General features: G+C 43.6%; 1 protein-coding gene across 1 annotated transcript; it reads left to right on the top strand.

The window, feature by feature from the left end:
* The first annotated feature begins 9843 nt into the window (after positions 1 to 9843).
* On the top strand, positions 9844 to 15602 carry LOC125409676 (uncharacterized protein C2orf78 homolog). Its single transcript, XM_087905502.1, has 3 exons — positions 9844 to 9976; positions 11359 to 12120; positions 13318 to 15602. Exons 1-3 carry the CDS (start codon positions 9970 to 9972, stop codon positions 15201 to 15203), a joined length of 2655 nt encoding a protein of 884 aa, XP_087761628.1. The 5' UTR covers positions 9844 to 9969; the 3' UTR covers positions 15204 to 15602.
* Positions 15603 to 23613: the final 8011 nt, after the last annotated feature.

Raw genomic sequence — 23613 nt, 5'->3', positions numbered from 1 at the left:
AAACCCAGTTCCAAGACACTGGAAGTTCAGGATTAAGCCAGCGACCAAATACAGAGTCAGCAATCTCTACCTGAACAGGGACAGGGGAGTAACCACTGAGCGAGTGAGTCAGAACCAGAGAATGATGAGGGTATGGACAAGAATCTGGGACCTTCAAGAGAGTAGATCTAAGCCAGGACCCCAGTGGGTCTGAGTTTAGGACCTCCCAGGAACTAGGCCTGTGACAGGACCTCTGCCAGCCTGGGCATAAGTGAACCTGGGAACTCCAAGGAAATAGGCAGGAACCAGAGATCTCTGCAGGACCAGGTGTGAGTCTGGGTCCTCAGAGGAAGTAGGCCTGAGCCAGGACCTCTGTGGGTCCGGGCATTGGTCTGGGACATCAAAGGGAAGAGGCAGGAACCTGGAACCTCTGAGGGTTCGAACGTGAGTCTGGGACCCCTAAGGGAGTAAGCAAGTTGTCTGTGGATTCAGGTGCACCCAAGCCTGGGACATCTGAGGCAGTAGACTGGAGCCAGAAACCTTTGGTCCAACTCCAACACAGGGACTTCTGTAGGAGGGGTTCCAGACCACGATTTACAGAAAGAAAGGCAAAGCTGGAAACCTAGGCCAAAGTAGGCCTGAGACAGCAAACTCCGAGGGACCAGAGCAAGCAAAGGAGTGCTAAGCTATCTCCAGGAACGCGAAGAAACCAACAGGGTAACTAGAACTGTGACACTGACTGTACCACTAGGAACAACCATCTGAGCTTTGGATTCACTGGTACCTAGAAGATTATTCACCAGAATCTCAGAAAACCCCAACCACACCTATTAGAAGAAAAGATGAGTAGAAAAGGTAAGAACACATGCAACATCATAAAGAGCAACACAACACCAGTAAAACCTAAAGACCCTGCAACAGCAAGACCTGAACAACCAACTATGGATAAAGAAGAAGAAAATGACCTAAAAAATAACTTCAAGAGAATGTTTGAAACTTTAAAAGAGGAAATGAGAAGTTCCCTTCAAAAAATTAAAGTCACTAAGGAGGTTGAGCATGACCTTAAGTGTCTTTTGGCCATTTGAACTTCTTCTGCCGAGAATTCTCTGTTCAGTTCAGTGTCCCATTTTTTAATTGGGTTAATTAGCATTTTAAAGTCTAGTTCCTTGAGTTCTTTATATATTTTGGAGATCAGACCTTTGTCTGTTGCAGGGTTAGTGAAGATCTTCTCCCAGTCAGTAGGTAGCCTTTTTGTCTTAATGACAGTGTCCTTTGCTTTACAGAAGCTTCTCAGTTTCAGGAGGTCCCATTTATTCAATGTTGCCCTTAATGTCTGTGCTGCTAGGGTTATACATAGAAAGTGATCTCCTGTGCCCATGTCTTGTAGACTACTTCCCACTTTCTCTTCTATCAGGTTCAGTGTGTTCAGATTGAAATTGAGGTCTTTAATCCATTTGGACTTGAGTTTTGTGCATGGTGATAGATATGGATCCACTTTCATTCTTCTACAGGTTGACATCCAGTTCTGCCAACACCATTTGTTGAAGATGGTTTCTTTCTTCCATTGTAAACTTTTAGCTCCCTTATCGGAAATCAGGTGTTCATAGGTTTATGGGTTAATATCCGGGTCGTCTATTCAATTCCATAGGTCGACTTCTCTGTTTCTATGCCAATACCAAGCTGTTTTCAATACTGTAGCTCTGTAATTGAGTTTGAAGTCAGGGATGGTAATGCCTCCAAAAGTTTCTTTATTGTATAAAATTGTTTTGGCTATCCTGGGCTTTTTGTTTTGCCATATGAAGTTAATTATTGTTCTCTCAAAATCTGTGAAAAATTTTGATGGGATTTTGATGGGGATTGCATTGAATCTATAGATTGTTTTTGGCAGAATTGCCATTTTTACTAAATGAGGGGCAGAAGGAGGGAGAACATGAGCAAGGAAGTCAGGACAACGAGGGGTGCGCCCACCCACTGAGACGGTGTGGCTGATCTAATGGGAGCTCACCAAGGCCAGCTGGACTGGGACTGAAAGGCATGGGATCAAACTGGACTCTCTGAACATGGCGGACAATGAGGGCTGACTGAGAAGCCAAGGAAAATGGCACTGGGTTTTGATCCTATTGCATGTACTGGCTATTGGATGTGGAGATTTGGAGACTGTGATATAAAATGCAGGGATCATGCCACCTGCACCAGGGGAGGTGTTGAGTACTGCCTTGGAATCTTTAGAAGTTCCATGGAATGCTATGGGACATTTCAGAATGACAAGTCCTCTGGCCTTTGCTTCTAAGTAGCAAGTGTCACATACCCTGTGGTTTGTGGAAGTGGTTGCCCTGAGGCCGCAGTCTCAGCTTGAAGCAGCTGTTCTGCTCACTGAAGGAAGTCTTAGAAGAGATTGGGACAGTGAGATAATGTCTCTGGAGACCCTTGTTTAAAATAGGCTAGGATGTCTTGCAAGCCCCCAGACCGACCACCCTTGCTATGTTAGCTGCTTTGTGTGCATAATCTAAATAGGTCCTTGGTTAACTCATGATCTATAGTTCCTCTTTTTGATAAAACTGTTGACTGAAGCAATTGTTTCCAAAGCGTATAAAAGGATTACTTAATAAATGTGCAGCATGCAGTTGCAAATGCTGTTTCCACTCTACATCCCCTGTGTCCTGGTTTATTTGACACCCTAACCCAGGGACCCCCAACGCACTAGATGTCAACAATTGGAGCCTTCCCTGACAGTGAGGGAATCAGCATAGGCCCAAACTAGGCCCTCTGAATGTGGGTGACAGTTATATGGCTGGGATAGACTGTAGGGCTACAAGCAGTAAAACCAGGATTTATCCCTACTGCGTGTTCTGGCTTTTAGAAATTCATTCTAAAAGGGATACCTTGATCAACCTAGATACCTTGAGGGCCTCTGTCCTACCTCAAAGCAATTTGTTAGACTTTGTTGACTCCCCATTGGAAGCCATACCCTCTCTGAGTAGATAAGGGTGTGATGATGTGTGGGAGTGGGAAAGGTGGAAGGAGCAGGAGGAGGGAAAGGAGTGGAAGTGGATTTGGTATGTAAAATTAGAAAAGACACTTTTAAAAAACAGAAATAATAATAAAAACCCGGAGTCAGATATAGGGGTTAATACAGAAAGATCAGAGAAGCAGAACAGTCAAACACTAGAAAGTTCTTATCTCTTCCAATGCTCAGACCAAAGGCACGATCCTGTCTCTACAAATCCTCAGACTGCTGCTGTCTCTATGAAACCTCAGACTATATTTGGCTCGAAGAATCCTAAGACTACATCCGAGTTCCTATCTCCTTCACCTTATATTCAGTCCTCTCTTTGCCCAACCATATCTCTCTGTCTCCACCTTCCTAGTGCAGGGATTAAAGGCATGTGATCCCAAGTGTTGGATGCAATCTCATGTAGCCTAGGGTGGTGTTGAACTCACAGAGATTCATCTGCCTCTATCTCCCAACTTCTGGGATTAAAGGTGTGTGTACCAAAGCCAGGTTACTATGGATAACTACTGGCTTAGCTCTGCACTCTGATTCAGACAAGCTTTATTTGTTAGATTACAAACAAAATATCACTACAAAAGAGACCTTGGGGCCTGGCTGGAAGGAACCTTACAGTTATCATGACAACACCCACAGTCCCCACTTGGATTCACCATTCACACATATTAATCCATGGGCTGATTTGGAGGTTGACTACACTCCAGAAGGAGTCAACATTGGACTTTGGGAAGCCATTGCATGCCTACAGGACCCTCTAAAACTGAGAACGCAGAAAGTCACTGATGCAGCTAGGTGATGGACTTGTCCCTGTGCTTTCTTAGTACATATCTGCTGGGGCTTCCCAGTCAGGCCACCATGGGGGACGACAACCACCACCTACCCTTGTTCTCACATGGAAGGTCATAAACACTGATTCAGGAAAGATCCTGAGCCATACTTCCCAAGCAGCTGCTTTAGGGACTGGCTCTCCTGGTTTGTACTTTATCTTGGGGATGTTTTATGGTTGGACTAAGGTATCTGATGCTAAGTTACAAGAAGTTACCCATTTTTATGTTTGCCCTGGACATGATAGAGATAGGCCCAGGTAGGGAATAGTGGGGTGGGGGGCTCAGCAACTAGTTCTGTGCTTCATGGAGCTGTGTCTCCATGAGTTACACCTGGTGGAAGGCCCCCAAGAGATAGAGACTTTATCAAACTAAAGAGGGCGAATGAAACAATATGAGAGCTTGATGGTCCTTATTTTCTGAAGAAGGGGCATGCAACCCTAATTCAATTCACTGATTCTGGTAAGAAGACATATAGTTGGAGTCAGGAAAAACCTGGGGCCTAAGGCTATATCGCCAAGTCAAAGGATCAATAGAGAAAGACCTAGAGGCATTATTCACACTGTGATTAGAAATTCAGCCCCTACAGCCATGCAAATCCCTGAGCCACAATAAGGTAATGGTTACCCAAAAACCTAGAAAACTAGGTCTAAGAAAATTAAAACATTGTCTTTGACAAGGACTGACCTCACAAGCCTGCCCTTCAAACCAGGTCACTTTAACCTACCAAGATGCTGTGGGAGCTCCTTCTGCTCCTTCAGCCAATAGTCTTTACGATACCAGCCCACTTGGACATGGTCTCTTATACTATAAATGCAACTGTAAAGCGTGTGTGCACTCTCTTGCTTCCAGCTCTCACTTCTAGCTGCTAGACTCTGTTCCTGTTCCCCATTTGTGCAGAGGGCTGTGATTTAGGGGAGTGATCTGCAAGTCTTCCCCAAATAAATGACCTTTTATTATACTTAATTCTGAACTAGTGTGGGATTATTTTGTATCTTCCTCCTTCATCTTGCACCCAAATGTGGAAACCAGTCCACAATTTTTGGGATTGGTTCGCCAGCCATGTGATGCATTAGGGACTGACTCTCCCACCCACAGCAGGCTACTGCTCAGGGATTCTTGCTCACTACCCACACACTGCTGCCTGAGATCCTTTCAGTGCACACAGTCCGCAACTTGCACTCACAGAAAACTTTGGGTTGTCTCTTTATTCTGAGCCCCAACTCTCAGAATTGTTTGATTGCTTTAATAAATGTTCTTAATTTGTTAAACAGCACACACTGCTGCTGCTAACATCTCTTGACCACGTGGTTGCAACTGCAATACCTGCTGGATGATAATGACTATTATACCTATTCCAATTCATCGTAATTGCTTTATGACAGATAAGATCTGAAAAACTACAAAACATGACTGATAACATCTAGGATATCAATAATTGCTTTTGTTATGGAAGATATTGTGCAAGACTTATGCTATTTTCGTTCTTATTATTTGATTCTAGAAATTAGCTTGTTTTCAATATTATCTCATTAAAAATGGTTAAATACTATAGAGAGGGATAACATCAAATTGATAAAATTCTTTGAAAAAAATTTGTGCTGTTGAATCTAACTGTTGGAATCTGTTGAAAAGTTATATGTTCAAGGATGAGACATTATCCTTACTGAACAAGTTGGAATCCTCAATGAGGATATTAGAACAGAACACTGGACAGGAGATTCAGACTTTTAAAAAGGCAGTAGTAAAAGATTTGAAAAGATTGAGGAATTTATTGAAATTGACAGAGGTACAAGGACAGGATTTAGCCTCATCAGTACATGCCAGACCCCTGGATGACTTAAACAGAGTTTCAACAGCATATCCAATAATTTCTTCAGAGAAACCATCTGATACAAAGTACCCTAACGTAGTCAAAGAATATGCATGGAACCAATACATACAAGCGAACTAAAAGAAGTAAAACAAGCAATAGTTTCTTATGGTCTACATTCACCATTTGTCAGGGAAATGGTGAAAATGAGGTCTTTAAGCACTAAAGCAACTCCACAAGTTTGACTTCAGTTAATCTCAGCCTATCTAGAAAATGGACCTCAGCAGCTTTGGAAGTGTTATTAGAGAGAAGAGGCAAAAATTTTAGAACAACAGAGGAAAGCAAAAGGATTTGAGATTTCCCAAGATAAAATTCTTGGTGAGGGTCATTACTCTAATCCTCAGGAACAGGCTCACTATGATGAACACACCTTGTCCCTACATAGTACAGCAGCTTTAAATGCCTAGGACAGGATTCAGGAACCAGAAAGGAGGACTGAGACATATATTAGGGTTAAACAGGGCCAGAGAGAATCCCAAACTGACTTCTTACAAAGATTAACTAAGGCTTTACAATTAGGAATGACAGATCCTGAAGCTAGACATGTACCAACTGAATTCTTGGCTTTTGAAAATGCCAACTTAGAATATAAGAAGATCCTTGAGCCTTTAAAGGTTAGATCAGCACCCATAGATGAATGGATCTTGCATAAAATTAATGTTGAAACATTTGACTATATGATTGAAGCTTGGGTAGAAGAAGTGATTTCTAATGGTATGAGAAGACACCAAAATGCCAAGTGTTTTAATTGTGGAAGAATGGGACATCTAAGAAGGGACTTTAGACAAGGAATTCCTAAAAATGGCAATGACTGGTATATGTAGGTGTGGCAAAGACCAACATTGAACTAATGAATGTCAGTCGACAAAAGATAGACAAAGCAAACTGATAACACTAGGAACTCCTTGGGCGGGGGGGGGGGGCTCTCACAGTCTCCAATGTCTAACAAGGCCCAGTCATTCCCAGGCACTGTGGAGAACATGTCTCACCAGGGAAATAAAACAATCCAGTGCGTACTGGAAAAAAAAATGCCCATTGAAATCCCAGCAAAATTCTTCACAGACTTTGAAAGAATGGTACTCAACTTCATATAGAAAAGCAAAAAACCTAGGAAAGCCAAGACAATCCTGTACAAAAAGAAACTTCTGGAGGCATCACAATCCCTGACTTCAAACTCTACTACAGAGATACAGTACTGAACACAGCCTGGTATTGGCATAAGAATAGATAGGAGGACCAATGGAATCGAAACAAAGATCTGGATATCAATCCACACATCTTCAAACACTTGATCTTTAATAAAGAAGCAAATAATATTAAATGGAAAAAAGAAGGCATATTTAACAAGTGGTGCTGGTATAACTGGATATCAACATGTAGAAGAATAAAAATAGACCCATATCTATCACCATACACAAAACTCAAGTTCAAATGGATCAAAGACCTCAACATAAAGCCAGCCACACTAAACTTTATAGAAGGGAAAGTGGGAAGAACACTTAAATGCACTGGTACAGGGAATCACTTCCTAAATAGAACCCCAGCAGCACAGACACTGAGAGAAACAATTAATAAATAAGACCTCCTGTAACTGAAAAGCTTCTGTAAAGCAAAGGACACAGTAAACAAGACAAAACGACAGCCTACAGAATGGGAAAAGATCTTCACTAACCCCACATCAGACAAAGGTCTTATCTCCAAAATATACAAAGAACTCAAGAAATTGGACACCAAAAGATCATATAATCCAATGGAAAAAATGGAGTACAGACCTAAACAGAGAACTCTCAACAGAGGAATCTAAAATGGCTGAAAGACACTTAAGGAAATGGTCAACATCCTTAGTCATCAGAGAAATGCAAATCAAAACAACTCTGAGATTCCATCTTTCACCTGTAAGAATAGCCAAGATCAAAAACACTGATGACAACTTATGCTGGAGAGGTTGTGGGGAAAAGAGAACACTTCTGCATTTCTGGTGGGAATGCATAGTGGTACAACCCCTTTGGATGTTAGTGTGTCAATGTCTCAGAAAATTAGGAAACAACCTTCCTCAAGACCCAGTAATACCACTTTTGGGTATATATCCAAAGATGCTCAATCGTGCCACAAGGACATGTATTCAACTATGTTCATAGCAGCTTTGTTTGTCATAGCCAGAACCTGGAAACAACCTAAATGGCCCTCGACCAAAGAATGGATAAGGAAAATGTGATCCATTTACACAATGGAGTACTACACAGAAAAAAAATAATGACATCTTGAATTTTGCAGGAAAATTGATGGAGCCAGAAAACATTATTTTGAGTGAGGTAACCCAGACACAGAAAGACAATTACCACATATACTCACTCATAGGTGGTTTTTAAACATAAAGCAAAGAAAGCTAGCCTATAAACCACAATCCTGGAGAACTTAGACAACAATGAGGATACTAAGAGAGACATATATGGATCTAATATACATGGGAAGTAGAATGTAGAAAAAGACAAAATCTCCTAAGTAAATTGGGAGCATGGAGACCTTGGGGAGGATTGAAGGGGTTAGGAGAGAAACAGGGAGGGGAGCAGAGAAAAATGTAGAGCTCAATAAATATCAATAAAACATGTAAAAAATTTACAATGGCTACTAAAAAAAAGTTAAAGCATTCTTTTTGTTTAAGCAGAAAAGAGAAAATAGTGTAGGAGTTCTTTCTGTTTGTGTGTTGCTTTCATTGGTTAATGAATAAAGAAACTGCCTTGGCCTAGTTGAGCTCAATAAAAATCAATAAAAAAATTATTAATAAAGAAAATAAAAAGCTATGATATGAATCTCTATTCACTTAGTCATCCTGGTTAATTACTCTCCTGTCAGCATTGACTGGGCCCTTGATCCACTTTATGTTGGCATTAACCTATGAACCTTGCATCATTAACACCCTAGTCAAATTTATAAAGGAGCAGATCTCTATGGTCCAACTAGTGGTTCTAAACAACAATGCAAGCCTATAAATTTAGAAGAAAAACATCTCAAGGATTTGAAATTCTACTCAAGGAGGAATGAGAGGGACACAGAGCAAGACCACAAGCATGACAGGTTTCTAACAACCCCTGTTTACTGGAACTGGCTGGAGTTGAGCAAGCAGTTCTTGGAAAAACCACAACTCAGAAGCAACCAGTCACCAGGGACCCCATGCCTTCTGCTAGCTCAGCAGATGCTCCACAGCCTCCTGCTAGCTAAAGATATCTTTCTCTACCCTGCTGTTGCAAAGTTCCTAGAGCAACCTACCAATCCTATAAAAGTTTGGTTTATACCCACCAATCAGCCCCCAGAATAACCTCTCCTCTCTAGAATCCCCTAACCCTGTATAAAAGATGTGTGTGAGCTCCTCTGGGGGTTGCCATTTGTCATCCCAACATGTTGGCAGTTGTTTTTTTAAAGATTTATTTATTTATTTATTTATTTATTTATTTATTTATTTATTTATACAGTATCCTGCCTGTAGGCCAGAAGAGGGCACTAGATCTCATTATAGGTGGTTGTGGTTGTGAGCCACCATGTGGTTGCTGGGAATTGAACTCAGGATCTTTGGAAACTAGTCAGTGCTCTTAACCACCGAGCCATCTCTCCAGTCCCCATTGGCAGTTTTTTAATAAATGTTCTTGTTGACTGCATACATGACTGGTGGTCCTTTATGGGATTTCTCTCAGACCCTAATAGACAGCTCATAAAGCAGATCAGCTGAAATGGTTTCCCACATGAGCTCCCTCAGCCTAGGTGTTCCTCTGCTTCCTGCCAAGACTAGACTGTATGGACAGGGTAGGCTGATGGGGCACATTCTGTTAGAATGTGATATACCATGTGCACATCATGCACAGCTTCATCAGTGAACCTTAGAAGAAGCACTACCATGATAGCCTAGGCTAAACGCCATGGGAAGCAGGATTCCTATACCATAATTTCCTCCTTTCATTAGCCCAATTTCAGCCTTCATGGCTGCTGTTGGTCTTCTGGCATCTGCTCTATCCAATCCCATCTTTTAGCTAGGAATCAGACATCCCCATTGGCTGCTGCCTATTTATGACATCATTCTCCCTCCTACCCTACCAGCATCTGGTAGAATATTGATGTTTCCATGGTAATGCCTGTAAACAAATTTGGATCATCACAGTCACCTGTGACCAGTGACTAGTAAGTGCTGTCTGATACTGGACACACTTGCCACTGAGGTCAGATGATCAGACAAGGATGACCAATTACCTTGCTCCATTGTACTGTGGATTGTTGATAATCTCCCTCTGACCATGTCAGGTAAGGAAAGAAACTTTAAAATGTTTCTTTCGATCACTTCTCCACTTACTTTCACTATGCTTTTAAATCTTTGTTTAATGGGCACACTATTCATGTTGATATAGATATCTCCGGTTGAGCGTCACTGTTGGCTTTGGTTCTTACCAGGGGTTAGAAAACAGAAATAACAGAAGATAAACTGTACAGATGACTGGAGAGGGACATGAAGGGAGTTGGGAACTGAATGTTACAGACAACCAGAGATTTTAAATCTAAAGGCACAAGATATGGTCATATTCCAAGCCATTTTTAGGCAACCACACTGCTGAGATTAGCCTAGGAAAGGTTCCCTATCAAATATAGAAAACAATATCCCACACTGGTCTCTGGCTCTTAACATCTACCCAGCCCATCTTCCAGAGCATTCCCAACATCTTATGTGCACTGGTGGTGCTGGATGCTATCAACAGGGGCTGGGTACTCCACAGTCAGTTGTTCTCAGGACAAGAACTGACACACGTGGGGGAATTCTCACAAGGATGCCCACTAAAAGAGTTACAAGAAATTAACAGTTACTGAGGAACTGATCATTTAAGAATCAGTTAACCAATTATTAAATGAAGAAACAATCTTGTTCAGAGAGAAACCCCATACTACATTAGTATTCCCAAGATGTCATATGAAACATAGGCAAGTACCGTGAAATGTTATCAACAGGTTTTGTAGTCATATATGCACATATACTTAATGGTTATACAAAAATAAGACGTCATGAATTATACAAGAAGTAGAAGGAAACGGGAGTAGTTGGAGGAAGAACATATAATTACCTAAATATAGTACTTATATATGAAATTCCTGATACATCATTTACTTAAAAAGCTCAGAGTAGAGACAAGCCCGGTGGTCATGGCAAATGTCTATGGTGCCAGAACTCTGGAGGGAGAAGCAGGCCTATCTGTGTGATTTCAAGACCAGAATGAGACCCTGTGTCTACACAGAGTAAAATCTGCACAGAATAGGGTAAAGACATGGCTACGAGAAGCTGTCTAAGGTTCTTCTACCTCCAAACCTTCTGTTCTAGGACACAGTTGTAAGGCAGTGTTACAGCAGGTATTAGAGCAAGACAAAGCAGGGGAAAGAACAGTGGTGTCTAGATCACAGTGAGGGTTAAAGCAGATCAACTAGGGAGTACAGTTCCACACAGGAAGAACAGACAGCCTTTTAAATGAGTGTCATTCTATATAATAACAGGAATCATTCTGAACCCATTTGTTTGGGATATGTGAGGGAACACAGGTGTTAGACTCTCCCAGACAGTACAACCTGGAGATAGCACAGCTCCTCACAGGAAGCGAGAAAGCTTCCATCTCACCATTTTCCCACTGTCCTGTTTCCTACAGAAAATTGCCAAAGTGCACCGTTCTTTGGGGCAGAATGTGCTCTGCAACCTTCTGTGCCTGTGCTGAGGGATGCCACACCCTCAGCAGAAAGTATATGCAACTTCTACGGGGTCTCCACACCAGCCGCGAGCTCAGCATGGCTCCTGCCATCAGACTCCAGCACTTGTTGCCAGCAGCTCATGGACAATGCCTGTCTTTACCAACGAGCTGGCACTACCACGTTGACTGCGCTGACGGACCAAAGCCAGATCTCCACCCTGGCACTCCCCTATGCAGGCGTTCTCCAGTGCGATCTCACCGGGAGCACTGATAGGAGGGAAACTGCATTCCAGGACTTCACTGTAACTATCATTGACCAGAATACCACACTCTCCTCCCTGGCGATGACAGCCCAGTGTGATAATATTCTAGATCCCAATGCCTTAGTCCCTCTTTATCCGACACTCTCTGCCAGCCTTGTCCAGGCCACACCATCAGAGGTGCCAAATCAAGGATACAACCTGGCACCTTCCTACCAGGATGGCAGCCAGCTCTATTACTACAGCCTCAACAGCCTGGGCCCTCTGATGGCTGGAGAACTCGAGCAGTGCCTGCAGGCCTATGGCCTTGTGTCCTACTCTGGAACTCAGGCCTCCTCCCTGCAACCAGAGATGGTGATGATGCTAAAGGAGTTTCAGCCAATGAACATCCAATCACCCCTTTCCGCCTCTGCCTTCTACTATCCCACATCTGCTCAAGCCATGACAGACACCAGCCTTCAAGGTGAGTACAGAGCCTGGAGGGGAAGGAGTGAGATCAACCCTCAAACAAAGAAGGCACAAATATACCTTTCAGTAGTGGACAGTCCATACAAAGGGAGAATGTGAGTTCTGATAGGTTAGGTTTGCCTCAGGTTCATCATCCCAGTCTTCAGTCTCTATAATGAGAGAGAATGCAGGGCAATGAGTGGCATCCATCCCTCATTAAGTCATGTCCAAGGAGCACCCCCACAGACACACATGTCACCGTGCAAGCTAATTAGTCCCATCCATCAACACACAGCAATCACCTCCTTCCTAATCTATTGCTCAGGGCTCTAGAGGACCCAGAGGCCTTTCTGTTTTCATAACACTTGATTTTTCCTGTGTTGAGATCTGACTCTGGAGCAATGCAACTCCAAACCAGTCCTGGAGGAACTATTACTCCCAAATTCCAAGTACTGGCCCTGCAATTCTCTTACAAATATACGTGCACCCAGAATCCAGTATAACCCGTGTACAATTGCTAAGGTGGGCAAAGCTGGCCTCGAACGCAGAGATCTGACTGCCTCTGCCTCCCAAGTGCTGAGATGAAAGGTGTGTGCTGATTTTAAAATCCCTGGCTGATTTTACTTTCTTAACCAATTTTTATGTCACTAATAACAAGACTGTGAAATTTGGGACTGGAGGAAATCCTGGGTTGTTGAACTGCTTGCCTTGCAAGATTGAGGAACTTGGTTTGGATACCTAAAGCCACATAAAAAGCCAAGATTCTGGAGGTATTTAAATAATGCCAAAAACTGAAAGAAGTTGGAAGAGATGGATAAGTTCTTAAAAATGATGGACCAGACAACCTGCCTAATAACAAATGTGCAAGGAAATGAGGGGTATACTTCCAAAGACAAAGGGTAAAACAAGAGAGGAGCACACACCAAGGGAATTCTGTAACCTCCCCATGGTGAAGACACATGCACACACCACACAAACACAAAGAAACACACAATCATCTGTGAAAACATGACATTGAATCATCACCAACAAGAATGGAGCAGTCACCACGAGTCTCCCAGTAGAGGTGCTGCCCCTTGCTATTCAAGCAGAGCTCATAGGAATGCCTTCCCACTGCTGAAGGGGCTGAGTGCTGAGGAGCTCTGAAAGGAGGGGAACAAGAGGGGAGCATCTCACTTATCAGGCACTAACTTTTTACTTGACTCTTTTTCAGTAGTGGAAATGGAGACGCCCCTAGAATTGACACCTTCAGGTCAGACATTCTGTTTGCTGCAGAGTTCTGACCTTGGCAATGCCTGCACCCATGATACCCCGATGAGGACACCACCTGTCAGTGAGGACAGGTCATTAACTGCCCCCATCCACAGTCCTTCAGAATTCCTGCCCTTGCCTCCAGCTCCAAGCCCGGAACAAACAGAAAATAACAACTTGGATTTCAAGAGAGCCGATCTATCAACGCCTCTGGATACCTATGACGGCACAAAAGAAAACCAAGACCCAGCACTCCTACCTTTAGCGCACCCCGACATGCAGCAGACCCTGAAATACACTGATGCTGAAAGCCTACAGCAGGACCTTGTTGACAATGCCACCTTGGGAAACATCAGCCTAGGGCAGGAAGAGCCTGGGGTGCTTCAGAGTGTGGTGGACTCCAACATGGACTTTGCAGACATGACTGCACTTGTGGCAGATATTCACCTTCCCCAACTCTTCAACTCCCTCACAGAACTAAACCAATTCCAAGATCCCAGAGAAACTCAATCCAAAGACTCCACAGTCATCAGGAGAGATCAGGCCCAGGAGAGCTCCAGCGTCATCAGTGTACCCTCAGACCAAGTGAGAAAGAATGACCAGAAAGTCTCTGAGCTGCCCGATGGAGCTCCTCGAGCCAGAATCCAGCTCCAGAAACTGGTGGAGGGAGAAGAGGCTATGGGCAGTGCTGGGTTCAGTGAAGGGGCTTTCGACAACATGGCCAACCACATGGAGGGCAAAGCTCAGAAAGTCACACCCAGCAAGCGCAGCAGAGCTAGGGCACATGGGCAAGACAAGGCCAAGAAGACTAGAGAAAACAACTCCAAGAAAACAGAGGAGTTAAAGCCATCAAATCACAGAGTCAAGGCAGAAGAAAAGCCCACCATCCCCAAGACCAAGAGGAAGAGGAATCCACCAGAGCTCAGCCATGACAGCTTTAAGAAGCCTCGCACTCACCTCGGCAGGCACATGCTGGAGTCAGTGCAGGTCTTTCACCCCCTGGGGAAGAAGAGGGGGAAGGAAACTGGCATCTCCTCCTCCCGGGCTCTGCTAAACTTCAGCAGCAACAAAGATCCCAGGACTGGCCCAGATACCACATCACTGCTGGATATGCCACGTGAGGGCCAAACCCTTGACAAAAGCCTGGGCAAGATTCAGAGACCAGGAAGCATTGCTCACAAGGAGTATCCATCTCCATCTCAGTATGAGTTGCCCCCACCTGGGAAGGTCAAGTTAGTACCTCTGCCTTTCCCAGTCCTGGACAAGCCTCAAACCAAACCTGTTTCTAGAAAGCTTCTCTGCCTGGCTTCACGCAGGCCCAGTGCTTACCCAGTGAGACCTCATTCCCGTTCAGCTCAGCCTCCCACACTCAAGTCATCCCAACCAGCTCCTGCCAGCACATCTTTGATGGCCTCTGACAAGCCAGCTCTGCCAAACGCCAGCAGTGCCACACGACCTAACATGACCAAGCCCATCCAGTCTTTCACTGAGCCTCAGCCGGCTGCCTCTAGGCCTGCACCCTACAGAGCATCATCTCACACTTCACTCCACAGGGAGCCTCTTTCTGCTGCCAGGAACAAGGCCCTGTCATCTCCCAAAGCTAAAACCCAATACCTGCTGCTAGACTTCAGTTGCCAACCCATTCCATGGAGGAAAGTGGACATTCCAGGGCCAGTAATCTCACAGTCAATCACTGAAGAGCAGAGGCCAGAGAGGGAAGCCATGAAGAGGCGGGCTCAGCAGGAACGAGAGAATGCTGCCAAGTACACCTCTCTGGGAAAACTGCAGTTTTTCCTTCAGAGGGAGAAGGATATGGAAATTTCAAAATATTATGGCTATGCAATGTAAGAGCTAGCCAGGTTTTCAGAATAAAGTGCTGTTCAATGTGACTAAGAAGAGATATAAGTACCAAAACACAAGCTTACATAGGTTTTGAAGACTTATGTGAATATATTGATACATTGGTACAAGTAGAGGCGTATAGATGACATGTAGATATAGATGGATATATAAAATATTTCTATTCTCACATATTTGAGTACTTAGTAAAACTCTCTAAAAATCTTAAGTCTGTTATTTTATTTGTGAGTAATGACTGGTTGAATATTTCTCTCTGATAATTTAACATTTATGTTTTCTAATTGCAGTATCATATTCTATATGAAATAAAGCTCACAAAATATGTATTTAATCTCAGATCAATTAATAAAAAGCTATAGTGGTATTAAAACCGTTCTCCTTGTGACTTCATTCACTGGACATGGTATGTCTTGAAGCACATACTGAGTACTGAGCGCACTCCTTGTTACCACAGTCTGCCCGTTTCTCATCTCTCCCCACAGTGCTTAGTCATCATTTTCTGCTACAGAGCTTTGTCTTTAACTTCATGAAACATATGCATACAGGATTTCATTTATGCAAATATAATCTGGGAACCACATATGTTTACAGAACCTGGCTAATTTATATGACTATCTCCACTGAATTTTTTTCCTACAAAAAAAACATAATTTCCAGTCTTTTATGAATCAGTAATTTTCCATTATGCTGATACATCACATTTTCTTTATACCTTTCTCTGTTGCTGACACCCAGGCATTTTTCCTAATGTAGCTACTGTGTACTGTTGCAATGGCTACTGTTGGCATCAACCTGAACATATGTGGAATAAAACCCAATTGATTGGGTACACCTGTAAGGGATCTTTCTTAATTAAAAAATTAAATCATTTGAAGTAGAAAGACCCAACTTAATCCAGCTCTTTTGAAATGGGAAGTTCTGTCTTTAACTTTGACCACAACCTCAGGTGGCAGCCTATATAAAGGATAAGGAAGAAGGAAGCCCTTTGCTCTTTGCTGGCTGGCCCTTACTCTTGCTAGCATGTCCATTCCTTCACTGGGATTAGAGCCTACTTCTTTGGAATTCCAGAGTATACCGAAGACCAGCTGAGATGTCTATCCTCATAGTGCGAACAACTGCTCTATTCTTGACATTTCTGATGGTAGACAGCCATTTTTGGAATAGGTAGATGATGGCCTATAAGCCACTTTAATAAATCATCTTTCTATATATACATAGATGGATAGATTCTATCAGTTCTGTTCCTCTAAGAAAGTCTGACTAGTTTAAGTATGCTGCAATCAATAATGATGTGCAAATATGCCTCTAATATAAAGAACTGAAATGCTTTGTGTATAAATCCGTGAGTGGTATAACTGATTCATTTTTAATTTTTTGAAGAGTCTCCACTGTGATTCTGTTATGTGGTAATTCTAACAAAGAGCACACATGGACACTCTTAAAGTTGAATAGAAAGTCTTTATTTCTGGCCAGCAGTTGCATGGGAAACTTGCACAAATGATGCAGCCCCAAGACTCACTGCCTCTGATCTTCTAAGCACAAAAACTACCTCCTGAGTTGACATAATTTAGTTAGCAAGAAGCAAAATTATAGAAGCCAAAGGCAAGGCTAGTACATTTAGAGACTTTCCTGGTTCCTGGAACTATTAACTATGTCTTTAAGGATAAGGTCTTTGTTCCCATTTTAGCAAGTGTCGGGACCTACTTGCTGGGTTCTAGGGTCAGAATGGTGCCTACAATGTTGTGTCGGCTGTTGGTGCGGGAGAATTGTCTGTATTCTGTCAATCATGTTTTAAATAAACGCTGATTGGCCAGGGAGGAGGTGTAGGCGGGAAAACCAGACAGGAAGTGGAAATGATGCCAGGAGAGCAGGAGAATTCTGCGGAGGAGGAAGTTGATTCCTCCCACTCCTGCCCAGATCACTGAAGCAGCAGGATGTGAGTTGCCCCACTAAAAAAGGTACTGAGCCACATGGCTAACATAGATCAGAAAAATGGGTTAATCAAGATGTGAGAGTTAGCCAGTAAGAAGCCTGACCTAAAGGGCCAATAGCATTATAACTTGTGTGATTTTTCTCTGGGACTAAACAGCTGGGGGAACTGCACAGGACAAAAATTCAAAGAAGCAGGCCCCCTCATGTTACAGGCTGTGCTAAGGTCAGGGGACTGATATCCAAATAAATAAAGAACTCAAAAAACTATACATCAAAATACCAAATAATTCCATTTTTTAAAAAGTGAACAGATCTAAACAGAGAATTCTAAACAGAAGACTCTCAATTGGCCAAAAGGCATTTAAGGAATTGTTTAACATCACTTGTAATCAGGGAAATGCAAATCAAAATGACTCTGAGATGCTATCTTACACCTGTCAGAATGGCTAAGATCAAAAGCACTGATGACTGCTTTGTTACAGATGTGTTGGAGTAAGGGGAACACTCCTCCACTGCTGGTGGGAGTGCAAACTTGTACAGGCACTTTGGAAATCAGTATAGGTGTTTCTCAGAAAATTGGGAGTCTCTACCTCAAGAACCAGCAATACCACTCTTAGGTGCTCAATCATACCACAGGGACACTTGCTCAATGATGTCCATAGAAGCACTATTTTTAATAGCCAGAACCTACGAACAACCAAGATGCCCTCAACTGAAGAATAGTTAAAGAAAATGTGGCACATTTACACAATTGAGTATTACTCAGGAAAAAAGAAAAAAAAGACATTATGAAATTTGCTGACAAAAGGATGAAACTAGAAAAGAATCATCCTAAGTGAGGTAACCCAGACGCAGAAAGACAAAAACAGTGCGTACTAATTCATAAGTGGATATTGGATGTAAATCAAAGAATAGCCAGGATGCAATCCACAGTCCCAGAGAAGCTGGGTAACAAGGAGGACCCTAAGAGGAATACATGGATTGCCCTGGGAAGGGGAAATAGATGAGATTTCCTGGATAAACTGGGGCTGAGGGAGACAGAGGGCAGGGGATGGGAATATGAACGATCCAGATTGTCCATATGGGGGACTGACAGAGAGAAAGAGCAATGAAAGAGACATCTTGATAGAGGGGTCATTTGGGGGTTAGAGAGAAACCTGTGCCAGGAAAACTTCCAGGAATCCACAAGGATAACTTCAGCTGAGATTTCTAGCAATAGTGGAGAGGGTACCTGAACTACCTTCCCCTGTAATCAGATTGGTGACTGCCTTAATTGTCATCACAGACCCTTCATCCAGTAACTGGTAGAAGCAGATGCAGAGATGCTCAGTCAAATACTAGGCCGAGCTCTGGGAGTCCAGTCGAAGAGATGGAGGAGGGATTAGATGATGGGGGAGGGGTCAATATCATGATGGGGAAATCCACAGAGACAGCAGAGCCAAGCCTTGGGAGTTCATGAACTCAAGACCAACAGCTAGAGAGCACACATGGGACTGATCTAGGCTCTCTGTATGTAGGTGACAGTTGTGAAGCTTGGTCTAGTTGTGGGACCCCTACCAGTGGAACCGAGATCTGTTCCTGGTGCATGGAACCCACTCCCTATGGTGGGATGCCTTGCTCAGACTTGACGCAGGGGAGAGGGGAGCTTGGTCCTGTCTCAACTTGATAGTCTACACTTTGTTGACTCCCCTTACACTTTCTGAAGAGTGGATGGAGGGCAGAAAGGTGGTGGGGGAGGAATGGCAGGAGAGGAGGGTGGGGAAAGTGTGGTTAGCATGTAAAATAAATTTAAAAATTAAAATAAAAAAATCAGAAATGAGCCAGGATCTTACACTCCTCTTTATGACCTAACTTCTCCCATGTCCCCACATCCTAAAGATTCTATTGCCTCCCAGTAGTGGCCCCCATTTGGATCAGAAGGGGCAGAGGCTCCTGCCAGCTCTGCACTGTCGTTTTCTTGTCACTGGAACCCAAGAGCACAAATGGTCATTCATGTGACACAGGGAACAACTTTTAAACATCTGTCTTCAGGACCAGCTATAAGGAATGTTTTCCCATTTCATTCTATGTTAGCTAGATGGGTAAAAGAAAATCTCCCGGATGTCCTTTGAGTGTGTCTTTCCTAGATCTCACACCGTGATCTGTCACACAACTTTACTCCTTCCAATCAGTGCCTAGTGCAGAAATCATGTACTGAAAATTAGCATCATTGATCACCATCCATCCAGGAATATGGTCAACAGGCAGAGTTTTTTGATCCATGTTACTGATCAATTTCCTAATTAAAGAGAAAGAAGAGCCTCTCTGCCCATCAGGGTGCATTTATGGACAATTCTCATATCTGTTGGGGCTGGCTCTCTGCTGGGGATTCAGCATTAGCAGAGATCGCCTTGAAAGAACAGTGGGAAACATGTGTGCTCTGTGGCTCCAAAAGAGAGTGCATCTCCAGGAAGTGGGGGACACTTTGAAAAGTACAGTGTGTGGGACAGACAGAACTCAGCTTAGAACAGACAGAGCTCAGCAGGCCTCAGCCAGACAAAGCAAAGTGGTCAGTCCAGGGAGGTGACAAACAGGGGTGAGCTCCGCACACTGTGTCCCCTCCTATCCTGCCTTCCTGCAACCCTTTATGGGGATCCTTGGTGGGTGGGGTGCAGTGGATAAGAAAACAAGCTACTTGTACCAGTTACATGCACCAGAGATAAGCCAAGCTCCCAGAGGCTCTGTCCTAGTCAGGAGGAATTTTATTGTCCTTAGGAGGGAAACTGGAATCCGTGTGTGTAGCTAGTCTGATCCTCAACCCTCCCCACCCCCAATTTTGATCTTTACCTATTCACTTGCTCCCTCCACATCCTGACTCTATCAGTGATCCAGGCTACAGATGTACCTTGGGACACGGCTCACATCCTGACTTTATCAGTGATGCAGGCTACAGATGTACCTTAGGACACAGCAGGGCTCTTTTCGTACCCCCTCAAGAGGCATGTGCATTCCAGAATATGACCCTGAAGAAAGCTGGCCACCTCTGCTGATGGAAGGACTCTCCTCTCTGCTTTTGGGAACTTGAGCCCTGCAGTTACGTGGAACAAGAGCTTATTTGTTACTATACTGATAGAAACAGGGAATCTGACATGCAATGGTGCTCCCTGGAATCACACCACTTAGGAAGAAGCTACCTGAGCATGTGCCAGCTACTCAGTCATTGCTACACTCAGGTCGTCTGCACCCCGCACACACCTCAGCATTATGGGATCCTGCCATCACGCTTGTCTTAAGCCCCCCTCACAAAAAAAAATTGTCTCTCATGTTGATGAAGAGGAAAAATTGAAATCCCAATGAGATGACACCAATAAATGTCATCATATACACACTAAGTGTGAAAATAGATAATCTCAATTGGGAACAATTTCCCTAAGTGACTGCTTGAGTTTTACTTGTCACAGGAAAATGACACCAGCACCTTAAATTCATGAGCTCGTGGACATATATAATACACAATGGTGGACATATATAATACACAGTGGTGGACACATATATACTTTTCAATGCAGAGACACTCCAATGAGTACCCCTCCATGGCCATAACAAAGTCACCAGAGAAGCCTTTCATGGGAAAAGAGAAAAGAATACCATCAAAAATAAATAAATAATAAACATAAGATGAAGCCAGAGTGACAAGTCAAGCCCTCAATTCATCAGAGCAGTCCTGTGTTGGACTCACTAAAATCTACCTGTGCATCCTCTCCTCTGGGATGGCTGGCCTCCTGCTCTTCCAACACCAATTCATGAATATCATCTGCAACCATGCCTCTTCTCCTTTTAACATCTGTTAAGTTGAAGCCACCTAGCTGTTGAAGTAATAAATCAAAATCCAACCATTTGTGTGGACAGAGAAATAATTCTGATCCTGAATGTCCACAGCTCCTTCCCACAAGAACCAGCTGCAATCCTCAGAAATGGTAGGTAATCCTGACTTTTAACAGGCACAGAGGAAAATCACTTCTCAGGAAGAAGGGACTGGTCCTATTTCATTCCTGATGCTACAACGACATCTAGTGATCAACTAAAGTGTCATTCTGAAGACCCTCCTGTGATTTTGAAGGCTTTGTATTTATCCACTCTGACCACTTCCATGTCCCAGAGGTTCAGGGAAAGATCTCAGAGCTGGCAGAAGATAATTGTTGCTAGGCCTGGTGATGCAAAACTGTTATCCAGCCTACTTGAGAGGCTGAGGCCCGGAAATCACAACTTCAAGACTAGCCTGGGCACCTACCCTGGGCTCCAAATAAAACACATAAAGAGGGTAGAGATAGAGCTGGCAGAACACTTGCCTAGTACATGTCAGCTGCTAGGGTCAATCACAATTATAATTGTTTATCAAACGACTGAGCATGAAGTGTGTCTGTGACTTTAGGGTGGATTTATGCTCAGTAATTATCCATGTGCTTACTTTATCCGTGCAGCCACCAATGAGAACAATGAGAAAGGTCGTTAGCATTTCTGTGGAGCATTTGTTCACCTATTCAGCCCATCTTTTCCTCTAAGCTGTTGATGTGTCTGTCATAGTATTTTATGGGTCTTTCTTCCAGTTCAGGCATCTCAGATGTCCACAGCACTGTCTAATCCTGGTCTATCCTGCAGCTTCCAGTATCTGATAGCACTGTTCTCTCCTGGTCTAGCCTGCAGTTCCCTGCATCTGATAGCACTGTTCTCTCCTGGTCTAGCCTGCAGTTCCCTGTATCTGATAGCACTGTCCTCTCCTGGTCTAGCCTGCAGTTCCCAGCATCTGATAGCACTGTCCTCTCCTGGTCTAACCTGCAATTCCCAGCATCTGATAGCACTGTCCTCTCTTGGTCTAGCCTACAATTCCCTGCATCTGCATGATTTTCTCCTTTGTTGCTTGTGCATATATTCTTCTATACTGCTTTTTATATTTTAAGTTGCATGTTGCACATTACAGGACAGAAGAGATAGGGGAAGCTAAAGGTATTTCCTCATCTCAGACACAGGGCTTTTAAGCCATTGCAAGCAGCGATGCTGAGGGGCTCTCTTCTTCACAGAACCAGGCTAAAGTAGCTCCAAGTCTGCTGTGACCTGAAGGGGAGGTAGGTCTTTTCCTTCCAGCTAGGTGTTAAGACACATCACCACAGCCAAACTTCAGTCTCTGCTTCCACTACTTTCCCCGTCTCTCACTTGCCAGTATTAGGGACCACCATGGCAGCATGCACAGGGAACTCTGAGGCCTGCAGCCAATGTCAACTTCTCTGAGACTGAACTTGTCAAAAGGGGAAGTACATGTGTGGACTGAGTGCATGCCCTTGCAGCCTACAGTGAGACCCTTGCAGACTCCTCCAGTGTCTCAGGAATAGCTCCCAAATCCAAAGAGCCTCAAGTTTATGTGAGACCCTCACAGAAAACCAAACCAAGTTTTACTCAATGGGGTCAGCACACAGCAAGACACTTCAGCTAATCTAAACAATCTACTGAAAACATAAAGTAGTGGTTCATACCTATAATCCCAGCACTCAGGAGGTTGAGGCAAGTGGATCTCTTTGAGTTCAAGGCCACTCTGATCAACACACAGTGAGGACCAGGACAGCCAGGACAACATAGTGAGACACTGCCTTGGAACAGAAATCTACTGGAGCCCTATTGTATACAACATGGGGTCAAAATAGCCTGAAAAGTCACTTTCACAAGTCGAAAGATCAGGGAATTGAATTTGACAAACTGATGTTGGGCTATACATGTTATGCACCAAAGCCTCTAATGTTGATCATTCCAAATATCAAAATATGGTGCCACCTCTTGACCAGGGGGTGCATATAATCAGGCCTGTGATTTCTATATCCAATGTGTCTACTTATTCAAGGCAGGAAATGGTCTGCCCAGGAGAAATACCCAATGTGGAGGTAGGCTAGAGTTCAATAGTAGATCTGTTGCCTAGCAAGTGGGAAAACAGGGGTACATCCACAACATTGTGGGGACTAACAAGATAAATGGATGAAAGAAAAGTCTAAGGTCAGTCTCTTTATTCTTCAGTGGCATCTGGAGACGTCATTAAACTAGAAGAAATTGGCCAGAAAAGTGGGTCAGTGGGTAAGAGAGCAACCTGTCAAGCCTGATAACCAGAGATCAATATCCTAAATTCAAGATAGAAGGAAAGGAGCAACTCTTCTAAGCTGTCTTCTGACCTCCACATACATAGCATGGTGAACATTCACACATATACTCCCAAACACAATAGGTAATCAACCAACCTGAAGAGTTTTGGTGCCACTGTACCCATGTTCTCCTCTATCCACAACCTCCAAGCCCTGCATGCCATTCCTCTGTACTGAGGCCAGTATTTGGATCAAGTGCAAACTAGGGCCAGGAAGTTCATAATCTGTGCCTTAATTGTTGAGGGCATGGATAAAGCTGGTATCCTCTGTCAGGCAGTGTTGTATCACAGAGTACTCCAAGCCAG

Source organism: Myodes glareolus, chromosome 1 (genome assembly GCF_982192425.1).
Source record: "Myodes glareolus chromosome 1, mMyoGla1.1, whole genome shotgun sequence".
NCBI lineage: Eukaryota > Metazoa > Chordata > Mammalia > Rodentia > Cricetidae > Myodes > Myodes glareolus.
The sequence above is the reverse complement of the archived record's forward strand: the minus strand, read 5'-3'. Positions and strand labels throughout refer to the sequence as shown.